This window comes from Mesocricetus auratus, unplaced genomic scaffold (assembly GCF_017639785.1).
Source record: "Mesocricetus auratus isolate SY011 unplaced genomic scaffold, BCM_Maur_2.0 Super-Scaffold_6730, whole genome shotgun sequence".
Lineage (NCBI taxonomy): Eukaryota > Metazoa > Chordata > Mammalia > Rodentia > Cricetidae > Mesocricetus > Mesocricetus auratus.
The window spans coordinates 47,305,779-47,324,707 of record NW_024429184.1 but is presented as its reverse complement, the minus strand read 5'-3'; the positions used below and the strand labels follow the sequence as shown (position 1 = coordinate 47,324,707).

The following is an 18,929-nucleotide window of genomic DNA, read 5'->3' as shown; positions in this document are numbered from 1 at the left end:
CTATGAACCAGTATGGCAGTGAGCTCTGAGGGTAGAAGAGGTATGTAATATGAGTAGGCTTACACTACTACCCTGGAAATGTCTACAGAAAGTACTTGTGGAAATGAAATTATTAGTCTTAAATACAGTGAGTAACCCAAAGGGGGTAGGAAGCAAAAAATAGCCATTTTAAGGATAAAAATTTCACATACTTTAAAAGAAATAGGCCTTCCGGGCGGTGTTGGTGCATGCCTTATTCCCAGCATTCAGGAGGCAGAGGCAGGCGGATCTCTGTGAGTTCGAGGCCGAGCTGGACCAATAGCCTCCAAAACAATACAGAGAAACCCTGTCTCATAAAAAAAAGAGTTTTCATTGGTGTATGTTGTCATTCTCATACATGTATAGTAAAATGATAGCTATTCTAAACATGTTACTTCTAAAACAATACAGAGAAACCCTGTCTCATAAAAACCAAAAAAAAAAAAAGAAATGGGTTAAATAATTAAAAGAGCACTAGTCAGTAATAAACCCTAGCCACGAGTCAAGAGTTATATAATTAATATGTCTCTGTGTGCTTATTTGGGACTGAGAAGGGTGGCAAGACCTGGCACGAAGAGAAAATACCAGCAACAATTTAGTACCTGAACAGTACCTATGGATACAATTTTTTCTGCAGCTCTTCTACTGAAACTTTTGATAATCATCTGGACTTGCACTAGGACAAAGGCTCAGCAACATAACAGAAACATCTTTGTCTCATGAACTTTTTGACTACATAGGCAGTTATCTCCCATGACCATTCTAGTTCATTTGTCTAAAGATCCTTGTTTACATGTGCATTAAAATGCAAAAAATTCGGCTGATCATGGTGGTAAATGAGTATAAGCCCAATAGCAGGAGGCTAAGAGAGCGGGATTTAGAATTCAAGACCAATCTTGGAATGTTTGTCACCTCTCCCTTCCTTTCTCATTTTCTCCCTCTATGTGTTTGTATGTATGGATACGATTAATTACTTGGCACATGGTAGACAGATTTTTGTATGAGTGAATCTCTTTTTACTTTACTCCCAATAAAATGTTATTCCTTGTAAAATTTGTTATTTGTTATTATGCATATGGCCTTTAGAATTTGAAGCTATTGATACATGCTAGAACTGATTTTCAGAAAATGCTTAGTTCAGCATTTTAAAATAGAGCTATTAAGCCTGGCATTCATTGGTGGCACCTGCCTTCAACCCCAGCACTTGGGAGGCAGAGGCAAGCGGATCTCTGTGAGTTCGAGACCAACCTGGTCTACAGAGAGAGTTCCAGGACAGCCTCCAAAACAATACAGAGAAACCTTGTCTTGAAAAAGCAAAACAAAAAAATTCAGCTATTAACTATTTTCTGAAGGGTATTTAGCTGATTTTGTAATTCATTCAAATGTTAAATACTAAAGGGTTTATTCTTAGCTTTACTTCCGGAAGTTACTTCTCCATTACTAGCCTTTCTTTAATCTAATACAATTACTTATTATGTTAATATTATAAGAAGAAAGAACACTGAGTGAATTCTGATCATGAGCAGTCCTTGATTCTGATCCCAGCACCAACAAGAAAAGGGAGGGCTCTGCAAACACAGTTTTTAAGAGACTCAATATAAAACATAAAACAAAATTTAATAAGATTTACTTAATCAGGATTGGCATACAACTTGAAGTTATACCGTATACTTACTTTTCTGAATAGTTATTTTTCATATTTCCCGACTCTCATAAAAAGCCATATCTCTGCTCATAATAAAATCCCTGGCATACATGTGGTACCATAGTATTTTCGACTCCTCTCCTTGAACACAACTGTATAGTTAGTTGTTAAGCAATTCTCAAACTGATAGAGCTAGTTAAACATACTTGCTACTTCAGGAAAACACAAAAGAAACATTTCTCCATATTAACAAAGCATTTTGAATTCCTGTTTCTTAATTAGGAAGCCAAAGACAGTAAATGACGATGCTATAGATCATGTTCTACATGCTGGTCATCAATGGAAGCAAATCATGACTAAAACCACAATGTCTATGAACCATTTTTCGGTTTTCTTATTTATTGACATTTTTTAAAATTACAACACAATGAATTGATGGTAAATACAGAAGATGCAACAGTATAAAAAGCCATTTAACCTTTTCCTAGGTTAAGACACTTACAGCAGACAAAACACTGCCCCACCCAAAACCCTTCTTGAATGGAAGTGAAATAAATATAAATTAATAAATACAAAACAAATAACTGCACAGCCCTTAACTCTTTGATTGTCATGGCACAAACCATGCTGATTATTCTAGCTTGTGACATTTGTATGGTTAAGATTGCCACAGCAGTCAAAGGGTTATAGCATTGTAAACATAAGTACCTTGTGAAAACGTTCAGTCATGTTACTGATCTATAGAATGAGATTAATAGCATGACCCTTGACCTTTAATGAGACCTCATTATAAGGAGTCAAGGAGATAATAGCAATGTGCTATGAAGCCTTAATTTTACTAATAAAAGATAATCTGTGAATAAACACTGTTCAACACACTGGTCAATAAAATCAATGAAAAATTAATGGAAGCACCACAAAATTTTGCCTGATTATATCTGACAGTCATAATACACTTTAGCACCATGTATGTAGCCTTTTATTTGCACACAAACAAGCTTTGTGTTTGTCAGTAGAAGCAATAAGAAAAAATATATATGCCAAATTTAAGATGGAATAAATGTATATAATTCTTTACGATCAAATTCATAACATTCAATCCTTAATATCCACTGAGAAAATAAATGTGTCATTTCATGCCTTCTACGTGGAAACATACAAGTTATCATAACATTAGTAAGATAATATAGAGTACAATGTAAGATGAAAAGAACTCAGAGTTATATCTTCATACTCTGTAACTAAAAATATTGGAATGAATAAAATAAATGATAAGGTACAGACAACCACAAGACAACCATCTCAAATCCTAATTTCCTAGCCTTTCTTTCTGCTTCACAGTCTATTGTTTAATAAGGTCTGTTTCACTTTTCATGTTTTAATTCCTAATATCCACATTATATAAGTAAATGATGATTTTCATAGGAAGATATAAAATGATATTTTTTATCCAGGAGACAAATTCCCTCTGCAATTGTTTGTATCTCATTTGGTATCGGAAAGGTAAATATATGTGCAAATATTAAAAAATATACAGTTTTTATTTATTAATTGATGGGAGGTTTTTATCTTAATCTGTCTAATGAATATATATGTATATACACACACATGTATATCATATACTATATATTCCCAAATATATGTTACCAGATAGCTTATATAGATATCACATATCTATATTCACTGTCAACTATATTGATCCACTATTGGAATCAAGATAACAACACATATCAAAGTCTTAAAACATCTTGATGATATACACCACACTGTTCAAGCAGGCAAATTTCTTAATGTCAACAATTTGTTTGAATAATTAGACTATGAACTGATTATATTTTATTTTTTATTAAAAATTAAGCTTATTAGAATTTTATATTAGCACAAAATTGAACTGCTAAACTCCATTCATTTACTTTCCATAATATAAAGCCAAAATATATTTGATTGAAATTAGATACATGTAAGAAAAACATCTTTAAAGACTTTTATGCTTGTAGCAATTTTTAATGGTCAAGTCTCTAAATCCCCTGAAAATAGAGGTCCACCATAGCAATGCTGATACAGACAAAACTAATGCAGCAGAACACACTGCTGTGACATACAATATTCTTTTTTCTATCTCTTTCTTATATATGTAATTTACCTCTAAGGGAAACTATCCCAAAGATTCAAGACTGTAGGCATTAATTCCCTTTTGATGGACTTAAACACTACATTGTGGTATTAACGGTACTGTTTATTTATATTTGATATAATCTCCAAAAATAACTTTTCATTCTGTCTTATCAATAGACCACAGCAATTATTCTCAGCATTTATCTTTTTTTTTTTCAGGGGAAGAGCTCTATACAAATATAAGCCAATAAGAGAATTTAGGTTGTGATAAGGACTATGTTTTCCATGTAACTTACGATGGAAAATTCTGAGGAAAAAAGCCAAACATTTCCAGGGTTCCACCTATGTGCTGCTAAATTCTGGTTTCATAAAGACAAAGGACATAAAATCAGATTTAAAAAATTGGGGTGGAGAAGTTGGTGACCGAGAAGAATCAAATAATGATCAGAGAATGGGCAGGCATGGGAAATGTTGATGATCATTCACTCTTGATTACGATCCATGTTGGGCTGACTGTGAAAATGTGTATCCATGAGTAGAAAAAGGAATAATGGATTTCGTGTTATATATAAAAGAAGGAATATCTATCCAGCATAAATTCCTAATTTTACTTAGGAAATTGGATTCAGAAAGAGCAAGACATGAGATGATGTTATTTCAGAGTAGAAAAAAAAATATGTTCGATAACCCTTGTATTATATAACCCTTCTTTTACTACAGAAACCAGTCATTCAAGGTATGTTTTATGGTAACAAGTAGGCTATTGTTCTATAGATAAGGAATGAGATCCAATTGGTATTGCATGGCAGCAAACATGCATTCTAGTCACTTCAAATGACAGTGTACAAAAGGCTTTTATTCATCAGTATCCTGGTAAGACAGGCCAACATAGTAACACACGTTCACATAAACATGGAAAGCACCATAACCTATCGTAGGGAAAAACAACCTTTCCTGTCACACCTCACCAAAGCTACATAATATATGAGGCAAGTATCAAAGGCCTGTGTTAAAAATGCTATGATTGAAATCCAATCTGGCTACACATCAAGTGATAGAAAGAGGTTCATACACAACTCATATATGGAAAAATATGAGCAGGTGAAAGAAACTGCAGAAAATATCTTTGTTAGCTACAATTTTGTTTTGTTTGCTTACCATTCTTTCTATTTTCTCAGTGAAATAAAAGTTAGTGATATCTTACTCTGAAGCTAAGTGACATAATAGGAAAGAGTTATACTATTTGATAATTTCTTCCCTTCTTAAGGGTATAAAATTCTAGCTCTGTAGCAGAGCACATGGCAATGTCAAGTGAATCAGCCCAACACTCCAGCTTGGGACATGTTATCCTGCACAGCCCAGTGTGTACTTTCATGGAAGGACACATAGGGCACACATCTGATTAATATATCTAGTTTTATGTTAATACAATAAAAATCCAAATCACATCGCTTTTTTAGTTGAAAGGCATAGAATCTCAGCTCTATCCATATATAAATGTCCTCCATCTATAGCTTCTTATGCTTACGATGTACTGATCAGAGGTACTGATTTTGCCCCATTTTCTTAAAGCAGATTTCACTACAAATGCCTGTGAAGCCTTCATTACATCATTAAACTTCTCATAGTTTTGTATCACTACTTACTATAAATAATTGATTATTCTAAAGAAATGATGTATGTCATGTTCTGTCATCAGTTCATAGCCATGTTCAGACACTGAAGCTGCTACATCTGGATCCTACCAGAAAAATAGGTGGGGATTATGAAAATTCACAAGTTATTTCCTATGAATTTCTGTGACTATGTCAAGTCAGTATTCATTCTAGGCTTTCTATACTATTGAAATATATTTCAGTAGACATGTTGAAGGAGATATAGATAATTTGATGTTATTCATTTGACCTGAAATATTTCAAAATCAACTCAAACTTAGACTGATATAAAGACATGAGAAAAGATGGGAGTGGTGCATTATAGACAAAGTCTACAATTAGATCAGACTAGAACACTAAGGCAACTTTTGCTACTATGCCAAGTGTTTTGTGTTATATGATTACTGAGGTAAATTTCTATCCTAGAGAAATGGCTTTTCTCACAGAGTTCTAACGTTTCTCTGACTGGGGTTACAGAATGCATACTTTTACCATTTTGGGTCTATGAGGCAATGGATGAGTATTTGATGCATTTTCATGGGTGTCATCTAATGAGCACTGACTAAGTATATACATTGATATTAAATAACATGCTAATCACTGTTGTGAAGAGCTTGAAGTTTCATTTTTCTCTATTATTTTTTGTTCTTGATAAAGGAAAACTTCCAGTTATAATATTACAGAGAATGACTTGAGTATGACTTTATATTTTACAAAAGTCTGGTTTTGTCCTTCTCCACTGCCCATTCTACTTATAAAATGTAGCATTCATATACTAAGTTCAGGCTTTCAAAGGTGCTTGTTACAACATTACATCATAGCTTTGTTTTTATTTAGGCAACAAGAAACCTGTCATTAAACTCTGGCACGTGTTACCTATGGTTGTTGTTCATCAGTATTGTGGAGGTGAATGCCATTGGAAGGAATGACTGGATTTTACCACAAGAGTCGCTTGAACACTTCTGTGCTACATAAATTAGTGAAGACTGCATTTATAGTTCTTTGCAGTAGGCCATCTGAATGTCACACTTGTGATTTAAATGGTACATTGTGTCTATGATATTTTGGAATATGCTCTCAAGATGTCAAAAATTAAACATTTTGATGTGATTACTGTAAACATTTGCTCACCATCCCCAGGCTTATTACACTATATACTACAATCTCACAGACTCAAAACTATCAGCAAATAACTGCCTTTATTTGTTTCTGTAAATAAATACCAATTACCTAAAAAATTGGTTATTTTCATAACTATTGTTTAACATGTCTATTCAAGTATAACGTCTATTCTTCTTCAGATAGCACATTGAGTTCAATTAACATGGGTGTACCAGTTACTCAGTTGTAAGGTTCACATAACAGGAATCTGAATTTATGCCATATTAGAGATATCACCCCAACATGGAAAACTTGAGAATATTACATTACTCTTCCTAGGTTTCAGTATATACACCCCCATTCAGATATGACAGCAAGCAAGCAGTAGAATCTGGACAATGTTCTTATTCACTACATTGCACTGTAATCATTCACATAAATGAAATAAAAATGTACAGTATTTGGAGAGCCAAATTATGTGTTGATAAAAAGAGATTGTAGGCAGCTCAAATAACAAAGGTAACATTTTCTTATTTCAGTAACCTGTCTCTGTTCTTTTAATACTTAGTAATTGCTTTTAGTGATTATTACATAGTAATTTATTACATTTGCTTGAGAAAGGCCTTGCTCTCTGATTAGTAACAGAAACTATATTTGCTATAGTTTGCTAATGTTGTCTAATTGAGCTCTGTAACCTCTGCCATGTCAGTGAACATGTGTCTTTATCTGCTGTGGCCGCGGTCTCTGCAGAAAACTTGTTTCTCAGATGGATTAGCAGGTACCTAAAGTCGTAACTTTCTCTACATAACTGATGCAGAACTACTGTGTTATAGAAAATTCAAACTGATCACCTATCTTAATATTTCACTTAGTCTGATTAGTGACAGATAGAGAAACAATATGTATCTGAAATTGTAAACTATAAATTCATTTTATGTAAAACCATCACCTTGATGACAGCTGTCTTTAATATTTGGTAAATTAATAAAAATAGTCAAACATAAATTATTTTATGAACATGAATATGTTTTCACTTCTGTTTTGGACATAGTAGGTCTAAGCTTTCATGTTACTCATTTAGAGATGACAGAAAGTAACTTGATCTGTTGCATATCTTCACTGAAATTGAGCTGACATGTTCTTCATCCAGAGAACTTATTTTTTAATTTTTAATTGCTATTTTCATATGACAGATTAATAAATCATTCTCATACTTTCTTTAGCATTGTCACATTTTTTTTCTTTTCACTATTAAAAATCCCAAATGTAAGAAGAATCAGGAACCATATGAATGAAATGCCTGGCATACAATGAACAAAGGTACCCCAGTGGTTTTTATTACATTGTATGTAGCTCTTACCACTTATGATCTTATAAGTGTCCTAGTCAAGGTAGTAGACATATAAGCCTTTTCTTGAAGTACATAGACTTCTCACATTCAAGGCAACACAATACAAATCATATCCATGATGCTTGCCATAATTCAAGCATTAAGAAGATTCCTTTTCAATGCTATAATTATTATCTAGCCCTTAGGTACTTACAGTCTCATGACGAATCAAGGTACTGTGATGAATGAGTAAAGAGGCAATAGATTGCTTATTTGATTTCTTTTTGATTTTAGACAGAAAAGTGTTCATTGTACGTTGATGGAGTTTCTCAATGATTTACACATGTCCTAAAATGTTACAGTTCCTCATTTCTATCATTAGAGAAACGTTTCCAGTCATTTTTTCTTGACATCAAGGTCCTGAAAGAATTAACCCTCTAACAAGCAAACACTGTATAAACAGGCTTATGCATACAGTCCTCCATGCTCTGTAGGAACTAACTATACTATTAGCATCATCTAGAAAGGAAGTTTTGAAGTAGAGGTACAGGGCTGATCCTTGCCCTCCCCTTTCTTACTGACCCTCCCATTCCAAATCTTTGATGTCCCGTTAAGTATAATCTGCAATTCATAATGTGGTGCTACAAAGCCATTCCTCTTTCTTAACTGTTCTTTTTATCTTAGCCTTACATGATATATGCTCAGATTGTACGAAACACCAGCTTGCAAGGCTTTTCAGCATGCCACCCATGATTAGAAAATGTTTTCCCCAACCAAATCATAAACATGTAGTTTAACCAAAAGGCATTCTAACTTTCATGCTATGTTGAGTATAAATATAAATTCAAGGCAGCCAAACTATACATTTCCAAATAAGAATGTATACCTACACTCATTAAAAATCATCTGGAAATGTGTATTATTAGCAAATGAGTAAGAAATTTTCACTAGTATAAAATTCCTGCTTCATATAAAAGCCACACTGGCCATTCAAGTATTTGAGGTTTTTTTTTCCTATGTTTTTTGTAATTTTTACTAAAATGATGAAATTAAGTTTGAAATTAAAGAAAAAAATAAAAACTACCTCTACCTACAGGGCATATTCAGAGTGTGCATGTAGAGGGCAAGGCATCCACCTCCGGTTCCAATACCCAAACTCTCTCCACTCTAAGGAAACAGCCCTTGCTTACTAGGCTTTAGAGAATAGCAATCCAATGGAGAAATGACACCAGATTTCCTTCAGTTTGTGCCAGTTTGCAAGTTAAAGGTCAAAGGGCAAAGACACAGAATAGGACTCTTCAGGGAAAATTTTCACAGAAGACAATGTTTAAGTTGCTGTTAATGACAGTCAACAGATCAATATCAAGTTCAAGGCAAGCTGTTCATTGTTTCAAAAGCTAATCCCCTCAAAAGCTGGCTTCCACACAAAGCCAATTGTCTGACTCATGGGGTGCTTTCCTTCTGACCATCTCTAATAAGTTCACAGCCCAGTGGCTGTAAAGCATTTCACTGCAAGAAGCAGCTCCTAAAATCAATAGAGGTCTGTCAGTTGCTGACTTTTCTCTAGGAAAAAAATATTGATACAAACCTGCTCTGCAGGTCACATGAAAATGACAATACTGCTGTTAGGACAAATTACACTCAACAATGGAATGCTTTGGTGTCTCTTGGCTCTGTCAGTGATCAAATGGATGGCTAAATGCCAGAAGCCACACCAACCCTTTGAGAACTATGGCTGACATGCAATTGGTAATGCATTGAAAGATATTCATGCAAACTCAGAGTCAGTGTTTTAATTCTTTTTAACCCCACAATGCTAACTGCATATTTTATGGCAAATTGAATTTTCATGCAATGGATTTTAAATTAAAAAAATTCAATATGTCGGAAGAAGAAAAGACAGGATATTCTAACCAATTATTCAAATAAAATTTCACTCTCATAAGATACTGTTAGCAAAATATCTTTTTTTATTTGCCAGAAAAATTTTGGCAAGTCACATCATTGTTGTTTATTATAAAAGCATTTATAGGTTGCTGTCAGTCATAAAATAATTACATGGGATTTAAGATATGCTTTACAAATCTGAACTTGTTAAATCTGTGATGGCTTCCACTGTTGGCCAGCTCTACCAATGACCAGACCGCATGACTGATCACCCTGACTCTGTAGCCTGGTCTTATAGTTCTCAAAGGGTTACACTGATGTACGAACAGAGTCACATGTCTTTTATAAAATGACCATCACTTCAGTAGTTCAGAGACACACTGCTTCTTGCTCTGCTTTCTGCTGAGTATTGCTGACAGACCAACAGAAGGCCTGGGACAAAGGCCTAACACAACTGGGAGAGCATCACAATGATGTTAGGTCAGGAGTCAAGAGGGGGTTTGGAAACACTTCAAAACAATCAAAAGGTCCTGTTTGAAAACACCTATGAGTATGAAGGTGATGAAACGTTGTGGACATAGCTGAGAACATCTGTAGAAAACGAAAAATGCATGTATTATTAAGGCTGTTACTATATTGCAGATATTTTGGCCCCTTGTTTGTTGGAAAATGGCTGTCCCAACAGTCTAGAGTCCTGCATGTCTCTTCCAGATCTCCCACCTGAAAAAACGATGTGCAGGAGACTATCCATAGTGGTCACAGAGCTATCTTCTTTGGAGACAAAGCTGTTTTGGGTCTTCACACTTTCCTGAAAGTTCAATTGTGGATTTTTGTTGTTTTTTTTAAAACTCTTTCTCCTTTTGCTTTAAAGCAAAAACCTATGGGGTTTTCTGATTTGCTCTTTTTGCTTACTCTTTCTCTCTCTCTTTCTGTCTCTCTCTTTCTCCCAGAAATGGGCTCAGATTTCAGAAGGAAAAGTATTTTTAAAAAATTCAGAAGAAACTTTTCTTCTGTATTTCCTCTTCTTCAGTTAATCCTGAAATTTGACTGGGCATTGCGCGTGCAGAGGAAAGGCCTACAACTGAATGACAAAGAAAGACAGAGGACTGAAGAACAGCAGGTACTGTGCATCATGGAAGCTTCTCCATGAATGTATTTCCACTCATGTGCAGGACCAGCAACTCTCTAGGTTTGGAAGGTCAGCCCCGAATCAGGCTGCCACAAGCCTGCTCCTAGCTAGGAAACAGCATAACAGCTCTTGTCTTGAATCTCAAGTTACCACAAACTCCTGGAAAAGAAAGGAAAAAGAAATCCCTACATCACACCCACTCTTGCATAGAGCGTTTACAGTACAGTATGTGGCGGGGTGTTCCTTTCCTCTTGAACTGGAACACAGTGTAAACCAATACAAGGAGGCATAAGGCCAAGATGCAGGGAATGACAATAGCTATGGCTTTCACAGTGCTGGCTGTGTTGTCCAATTTGATGACAATGTCTACATCATCTGGTGGGCTGAGTCCTTCTTTATCTCGGTCTGTTGGTCCATCACAGCCCATAAAATCCTTGAGGATGGATCTCGGATACCCAGGTTCTACTTTTAGTATTTGGTTGTTGAATTTCCAATACTCCTTTCCTTTGTAGAAATAGGTAAATCCTGGGGGAGAAACATACATACACAGGGACTACTTATTTGTGATCATGTATATAAAATAATAAATAATAATGAAATAGACTACTTCTCAAAACACATGTTTTAGGATCTTAAGTTCTCAGGGAAGAATACACAATCCTCAGTTCAACTGTATTACAAAGGCTCTGGGTGCTGCATTCCAGGAGTTATGCCTTCTCTCTCTCTCTCTTCCTTCCTTCCTTCCATCCTTCTTTCCTCTCCGTTATCCCCTTCCCTCCCTCCTACCTCCCTCCCCCTTCCCCGCTCCTACCCTTCTTCCTTTCTTTCCAGCCTTCTTCCCTCCCTCCCTCCAAGTGTCTCTCCCTGTTTGAGAAAGAGTCTAAGTCTGGCACTTATGCTGGTCTAGCACTCTCTATAGAGAACAGGATGACCTCAAACATAGGACAATTATTTCGCTTGCCTCAGCCTCACCAATGCTTGGGTTGCAAGCCTGGCACATATGCTCTAAAGTCTGAGAATTCTGTGACTGAAATATATGGGTGGCAGTTTATCTACATCCATTCCTATTGTGGATTGTAAAGAGGCTGACATCTTTTTTTCTGGTTTACAGAAATACTATCACATAATTCACATCAAAATCAGGATATTAACATTTATCTGAGAATTTTGAATTGCTTGAAAAAGTAAACCATTGCTGATCCTCAAAGTGCTACTGAGGAGATTGTTCAACGCACAATAAAGAAGTTTCCCACCTATTCACAAGTCAGGGCAAGTTCTCAATATCTCAGCACTGGGATTTTTTTGTGATCTTCCTCAACATGAGATTCCTTCTTGATATTTGGATAAAACATTTCGACAATTAGGTGTTTCCTTATGTCTATTTGAAATTTTAACAAGCAAACATGTATTTATAGCATGTTGTGCACTAACCTAATTTTGGGCTGTAGGTCATTCCTACTTTGTCCTTTCTTAATTTTTTGTCTTCATTTATCATATCTATTTATTTTATCCTAAATTTGTGCTACATATGGACACCTTATGGAATTTTTAAAATTCACTATTAACTGTTTTAGAAATAAAGAGAAAACAAATCACAATTTTGTCTTAATATATTCGAGTGATATTTCTAATTAATCTATGAAGAGTTGATATAGGAAGTTTTAAATAATTCAGTAATCTGGGATCCAAAATGTTATGGTTAAAAATAACAGACATTCTAAAGTTCCTAACACATAAACTTGTAGATTTTCTTAGATATATTTTCCAATATATTAATATGTCTAGTCAGTGAAGTTTCTGATTGTATTACCTTAGATTTGGTTTTGTTTTTAGGTAAAACCACAAAAATTAAAACAAGCAAACAAACAAAACAAAACAGCAACAGCAATAGCAATAACAAATTCAGAAAAATACTCAAGCAATTTAAAATATATATTTTGGGAGTTAGCTATTTTGAACAGAATGTTACAGCTTAACAGTTCAAAGTTATGACTGTTACTGTATGCTGCTACTATGAAAGACTTCATTGTTAAAAGCACTGCTTTTATCTTTCATAACTGCTCCACTATTAAGAAGAATTAACTTCCTATTCTTATTTTTTGAGCTATATTGGGAATCAGAGGCAAATACATACGATTATGACCAAATAAGACTTAAACACCTTTCCATATATAGAGCTCTAGTACATGACTTTGCTTCTTAAACACCACTTGTCACATAGGCATCACTCCTGGAATAAAGAATATTGCAAACTCAAGAAATTTTATGTATGACAGATAGGTCCTCATTGGTTGCTTTATATTGGAAATTATTTTGTTCAATGCTGTAAATTTTTGCTGTGGCTTTTAACTTTGAAGATGAGTTATTCAGTCATAGTTTACTTATTTATCAAGTTTACTTATTTATCAAGTTTAGATGAGAAATGCTGAGGAACTGTCAAACAGACTATGACATGATCACAGTTGAAGAATGTCATTGCTTTCTAATTAGATCTTCAAATTAGATGAAAGTACTGCTAATGGCTATAAATGGGACTGTAATAGCTATAAATGTCCTTATCTTTAATTTTTAGCACTGAATAATTACCACAAGGGTAATGAACAGCACAGCAAGGTTCAGAAGATTCCAGTCTACAATTTCAATTTTACAATAAAATTTCCAAGCATGGGAATAGAATTTATATTTACTTAATGTATTGGTTAGAATAATAAAGCTGGTCAGTAGGACTAAAAGACGTAGTCTAAAATCTTTGCAACAGACATATGTCAAATTTTATTTCTGCTGTAATCATCTGTGATAATTTGGGCTTATTATCTTCACTTATGAAATACCAGTTGAATAAATTTTCAGCTCTTTCACCCACAAAAATAGTTTTGCTGTTCTATTCCTGTGTTATGTTTCTTATGAGGAAAACTTTTAAGAAATAAATCAATGAAAATGCAAGGCAATATATTGTTTTCATTTACGTTTGTTTTGATGGTATTGGATCATTTCGTACCGTTTTGTCCTCTTAAAGTAACAAAATAGTCCACCTTGGTGCAATATTCCTAGGTTAGACCATGTGTTCTATTCTCTCCCCTTTCTAGTTTGTTGATGATATTAATTAATGCTAAAACAAATTAATGGATAGAATGATTCTTACAAAAGACATATGCAAATTGCATTTGGAAATTTTAAGAGGGAGTAGTGAATTGTATAGTTAATACATACAATCAATAAAACCATGAGACAGAACTCTGTTAACAATTAATCACAAGGCTGCAAACAGTAAACTGAGACACAAATATGAAAAGCAGTTTGTATTTGCTTATACTAAAATTGCAAAAATAAATAAAATATTTCAGTAGTGTAGAATGTAGGAGAGGTTAATTTTCTGCCATAATTTTAGGATAATTAAAAATCTATCAAGCTTTTTTTAAAAAGTTGAAGAATGAGGGCTAAGAGGAGATCATTCAACTTTAGGTGATATGAACAAATGGAATTTGGATTACTGCAGCTACTTAGACCAGGATAAGAGTAAAGAGGAAAAGAAGCAATAATTACAACAAAAGAAAGAAGAAACACAATAGTTAGTGCTTAAATTAATAGCATGATTGCTTAGGAAGCTAGATTTAGCACTTGCTTAGTTTGAACCAAGTAAGGAATTTAGAAAGATACAACAGGCCACTGATTACATCAATGTAGTGAGGAAAACTTTCAACTTATTTTCCTTGTAGAGAGTTTGTTAGACCACATTCAATAATGTTAAATTCTTTTGTATAAAGTTTTAGGAATATTTATAATATTTCAACACTAAGCTGTTTAACTCAGCTGAGTATGGGTAAAAAGGCCTTTTGGTTGGAAAATTAAATTAATTTATGAACTATATTTTATACAAAGGAAGCATTCTTATGGCACCAGGAATATTTCATGGCTGATAAGGAAGAATTAAAATAATACTAAGATATTAGAAGTGACATGTTTCTCATAGAAACAAAATGGGAAAAAGATTAAAATTTTGTTTTTGGATTAAAATAAATCACATTAGGAGTGGATTTGTAACAGCAGAATTTTGACAGTGGTTGAAGAGTAACATAGAAAAATCATTTTAATGTTCTGTCTTCTTTGCTTTATGATATTAAAAATAATGTGTAGGGCTTATATGTTGATATCCATCCATTAATTCTAGTCTGACTGTATTGAGGACGTCTTCCTCTAATCATAGATTAGAAGAATGTGCCATTGTAGTTGGCTGACTCAGGACAGAGGCTTTGAGACAAATTTCTGTACCACCCACATTTGTTGTATTTTCAGAATTTTAATACATATATATATGTATATATGTTATTAAGAATATGCATTCCTCAACAGTAAACTATTACTTACATTTTCTTCTAATAGATTTAAATAAATGTAAATGAATTAATTTTCAAACTGTCCAGAGAGTAATATTAAATGTAAATTCTTTAAAAATTTTTAATTGAAATTGTAAATATGAATATAAATGATGCATAGTTCTAGCATGCCATGTTCTAATTATTTGATTTAACATAAAACTGTATGATATTAAAATACAAAACTCAAGCACTGAGGATTGCCTGTGCTGTGTACCATTTTCTTTGTGGACGAAAGCTCCCTGAGGTGATTCAGGAATCCCCTTCCAGATGGTGATGGGCTTGGGATAGCCAGGATCCATGGTTTTCATTTCTTCACTGTATCTCCAATATCTAAAATTAGATGAACACAACCATACTTGTATTAAAAGAAATACTCATGCATGTATTTATATTTTCTTTAAAGCTTGCTGTTTGCTTATTCGCCTGTTACTGACTTAAAACACTGAAATCAATGGAATGATAACTGACATAGAACTTATTCTCTGTTTTGTGCACTGTAATATTATCCATATCCTTTATATGATGAAATGAGTATCCAAACTTTTCAAGTTAATAATCATGATAAGAGCATAAAGCAATCTATGTAAAAGTTTAATTCATGAGCTAACCACCAAAAATCATATATATACCTATGAATGCTCAGAAAGACACATATAGAGGTTAAATCTTGATTGTCATAAAGATATGTAATCCTGAACAGAACAGACAAGCACTTGATTTTATCAACCTTAGAGTTTCAGATACATGGTTATAAATAAAAGAAATCAAATTATTGAGGAAAATATAAAATGATATGAGCTAGCAACTGCTGTGAAGTGAGCAAGGCATAAAGTGATATACAGTAAACATATAAAATATTAGAAGTAAGTCCTTTGTGAAACAATTGATATTTGAGGCAAGAAATAAGAGGAGGAGCAAACAACTGAGAGAGCAGGAGAGAGACAGCAGGAGACAGCAGCTGTGAGGGATCAGAACTGAGAGAGCACACGTGAGTTAGGATCCATCCGGGACTGTACAAATTTGGGTGATGAGATCATAACTACTTATACTCTCTAATGATTAACGTTAGTTCTCAACTTGGCTGGTCACTTCAGCTAGGCCTCCAGGCTTACTTAATGCTTATTATCTAAATCACACTCATTGTTGTTTGTGTGTGGGATCATTCTCTGAGGAAGGGGACACTGTATTGTATAAAGTGAAGATTACAAGTTGAGAATTATAAAGGCTTGCTCTCTGGTATTTTATTGTGAATGCAGTATGTCCAGCTGCTTCAATCATCTGTTCTCTTTACTTCTCCTGTATGACGAATTGGCAATTGAACTGTTAGACAAAATAAGCTCCCTTTTGAGCTACTTTTGCCGGAGAATTTTTTTTAAATCACAGAAACAGGATATGAACCTAGACATAATCTAAAGATCACCCTTGAGTAAATATTTCAGGAGAATTTAAAGAAATATATAATTCCTTCCTGTGCTGAACCAAGTACAATTTATGGCAGGGAAATAAGGCAATACTTAATAGCATGGATACTGAGAACACATTTTCCCCCAAATATTGAATCTACAGATGTAAGAAAGCACTTTGCAGTTGGTATAGGATTAAACCTCTTTGTCAGGGTTTTCCTTTAAATGATAAATTAAATAATGGAACAGCACACATGCACTCTTTTGTATATGACATAACTTTAAGGTAAAGTAAATTTAAAGTGTCAAGCTAGCATTATGAGGAAAATCTAAAATCCTTTGAATAGCATGACATCATTAAATTCTTAGATATCAGATTAGTTTTCAGACAGCCCTCAATATAATAATATGTACATTTTATACAGGGCATTATGCCTATAGAGTGAAGACACACAGTATATAATTTTATTACATTTAAATCCTTCAATCTTATCCCCTTATACTGTAAATTAAGTCCCTTGTGATAGTGTCCAAACAATAGTTAGAGCAGCTATGGCGCCCAGTTGAATCAATGATACAGTACTGGAACCTAAGTCATCTATGCTCTGTTTTAATAATATAAAAGTTAAGTTTAAAGCAACTCTTCAGTTCATAGTTCAATGTGATGTAGGATCATGTTGCTGCAAGTAATTTCACAGACACAGCATTCCTATGATGACTTCGCTGGCCAGTTTTAATCTGTGTTTCCTACAAGTACTGGTGTTCATTTTGTTTTTGAGATTTTTTTCTTCCTCCTAAGTATTCCTATAACATTCAGCCATTAATATTCATCTAACACCTTTATCACAGACCATGGAAGATTCATAGAAATCACATTTCAAGAAATCATTTAAGGAGTACACATTTTTATTAGAAACTACATATAAGAATTCTGGGTGAATTTGTCAAAATAAATAGGTTTTGCCTCTCCTCACAAGGAATGGAAAGTAGAATTTGAGATCATTTTATATTTGAGGAAGTGAACTTAGGTTTTCTGTTGTATGTCAGCTTTGATATATACCTCACAATAATCAATGGAATTTGAACTGTTCAACAATGCTCACAGTATCTTACAAAATTACTGGACTAATAAACACAAGTAGCTATTTTAATTTCCTAAATATTTTCAACACCAATGTAAAAGTCAACATTTTGTTTGTTTGTTTTTTTCTCCTGAAGACTGAATTTTTGGATTCACTAACAGCTAAAAGGCATATCCATTCCTTAACACTGTAAATAAAACAGGTTAAGGGATTTGAAAGCTATGAATTTCCATGGAGAAATCTTAAAACCACAGGGTCATATTTGCACAATATTAAAAGGATTATAAAGGACATTATAAGATCTCAAATTAGGTTTCTATGGATAAGAATGTCCATTTATAGATTCATTACATTTCTAACTTTATGTGGTTAATTTTTATTGCACAATGCCATACATTATAATTCCTCATTAGAAAGTCAAGGCTTTCCTAAAACATTTCTAAATGACTCACTAACAAAGCGATCCATCACAGATGTGTGAAGTATAGTCATGGAAAGGAGACCACACCCCACAGAATGAAAGTGAATAGATGAAGGACTTTATTAGAATAGGATAATTACCACTAATAAAAGCTAACCCACAGGTTGACAGCACATTCCCTTGTTGTTGTTTTACTTGATTTGAGAAATGTTCAGCCCATGTGGCCTAGGTAGACTTTGAACTTGAAATCTTTGTTCAGCCTCCTCAATGCTAGAATTATAAGCATGAGCCACTTCACTAAGCTTACCTAATTTTACCTTTTAATGAAGACAATATGAATATGAGACAGTTCACTCATTTTCAGTAATTTTAAGATGCCATATTTGTCTTGATCAAGCACTTACTGGTTTGTTCAAAAATTAATTTTAGCACATGCTAAATGATGGTTCCTAAATACTAAAGTGACTAGAGTCAAAAAGACCCCCAAGGTTCCTCTTATAATCCATGGCACTTTATTCTTTTGGGAGAAGTGAATAAGAAGCTATAAATAAACCAATGACCTTGGTCATTTTCATATTGAAAAGTGCTACAAAGCAGTACAACAGTATTATAATGAGACCAAGGTTCATGAATGATGAGACGGTGAAAGGTCAGGTCCATATGAAATAACTTCTGGATATAGCTGTATTTCAGTCTGGAATTCAGTATCCTGCAATTTATCACTGAAACAATTACTCTTAGTCCTACTTTGCAGAACTGGCAATAAA

At 33.9% G+C, this 18,929-nt stretch overlaps 1 protein-coding gene across 1 annotated transcript in view; it reads right to left on the bottom strand.

The window, feature by feature from the left end:
• Nucleotides 1–2,033: 2,033 nt before the first annotated feature.
• The window catches only part of Mmp16 (matrix metallopeptidase 16), a 233,848-nt gene continuing 216,952 nt past the window's right edge, over nucleotides 2,034–18,929 (bottom strand). Inside the window, exons 9-10 of the mRNA XM_005066812.4 lie at nucleotides 15,471–15,586; nucleotides 2,034–11,405 (exon numbers count right to left, since the gene is read on the bottom strand). Coding sequence (XP_005066869.1) covers nucleotides 11,071–11,405; nucleotides 15,471–15,586 — 451 coding nt within the window. The 3' untranslated portion in view covers nucleotides 2,034–11,070. The remainder of the gene's footprint in view (nucleotides 11,406–15,470; nucleotides 15,587–18,929) is intronic.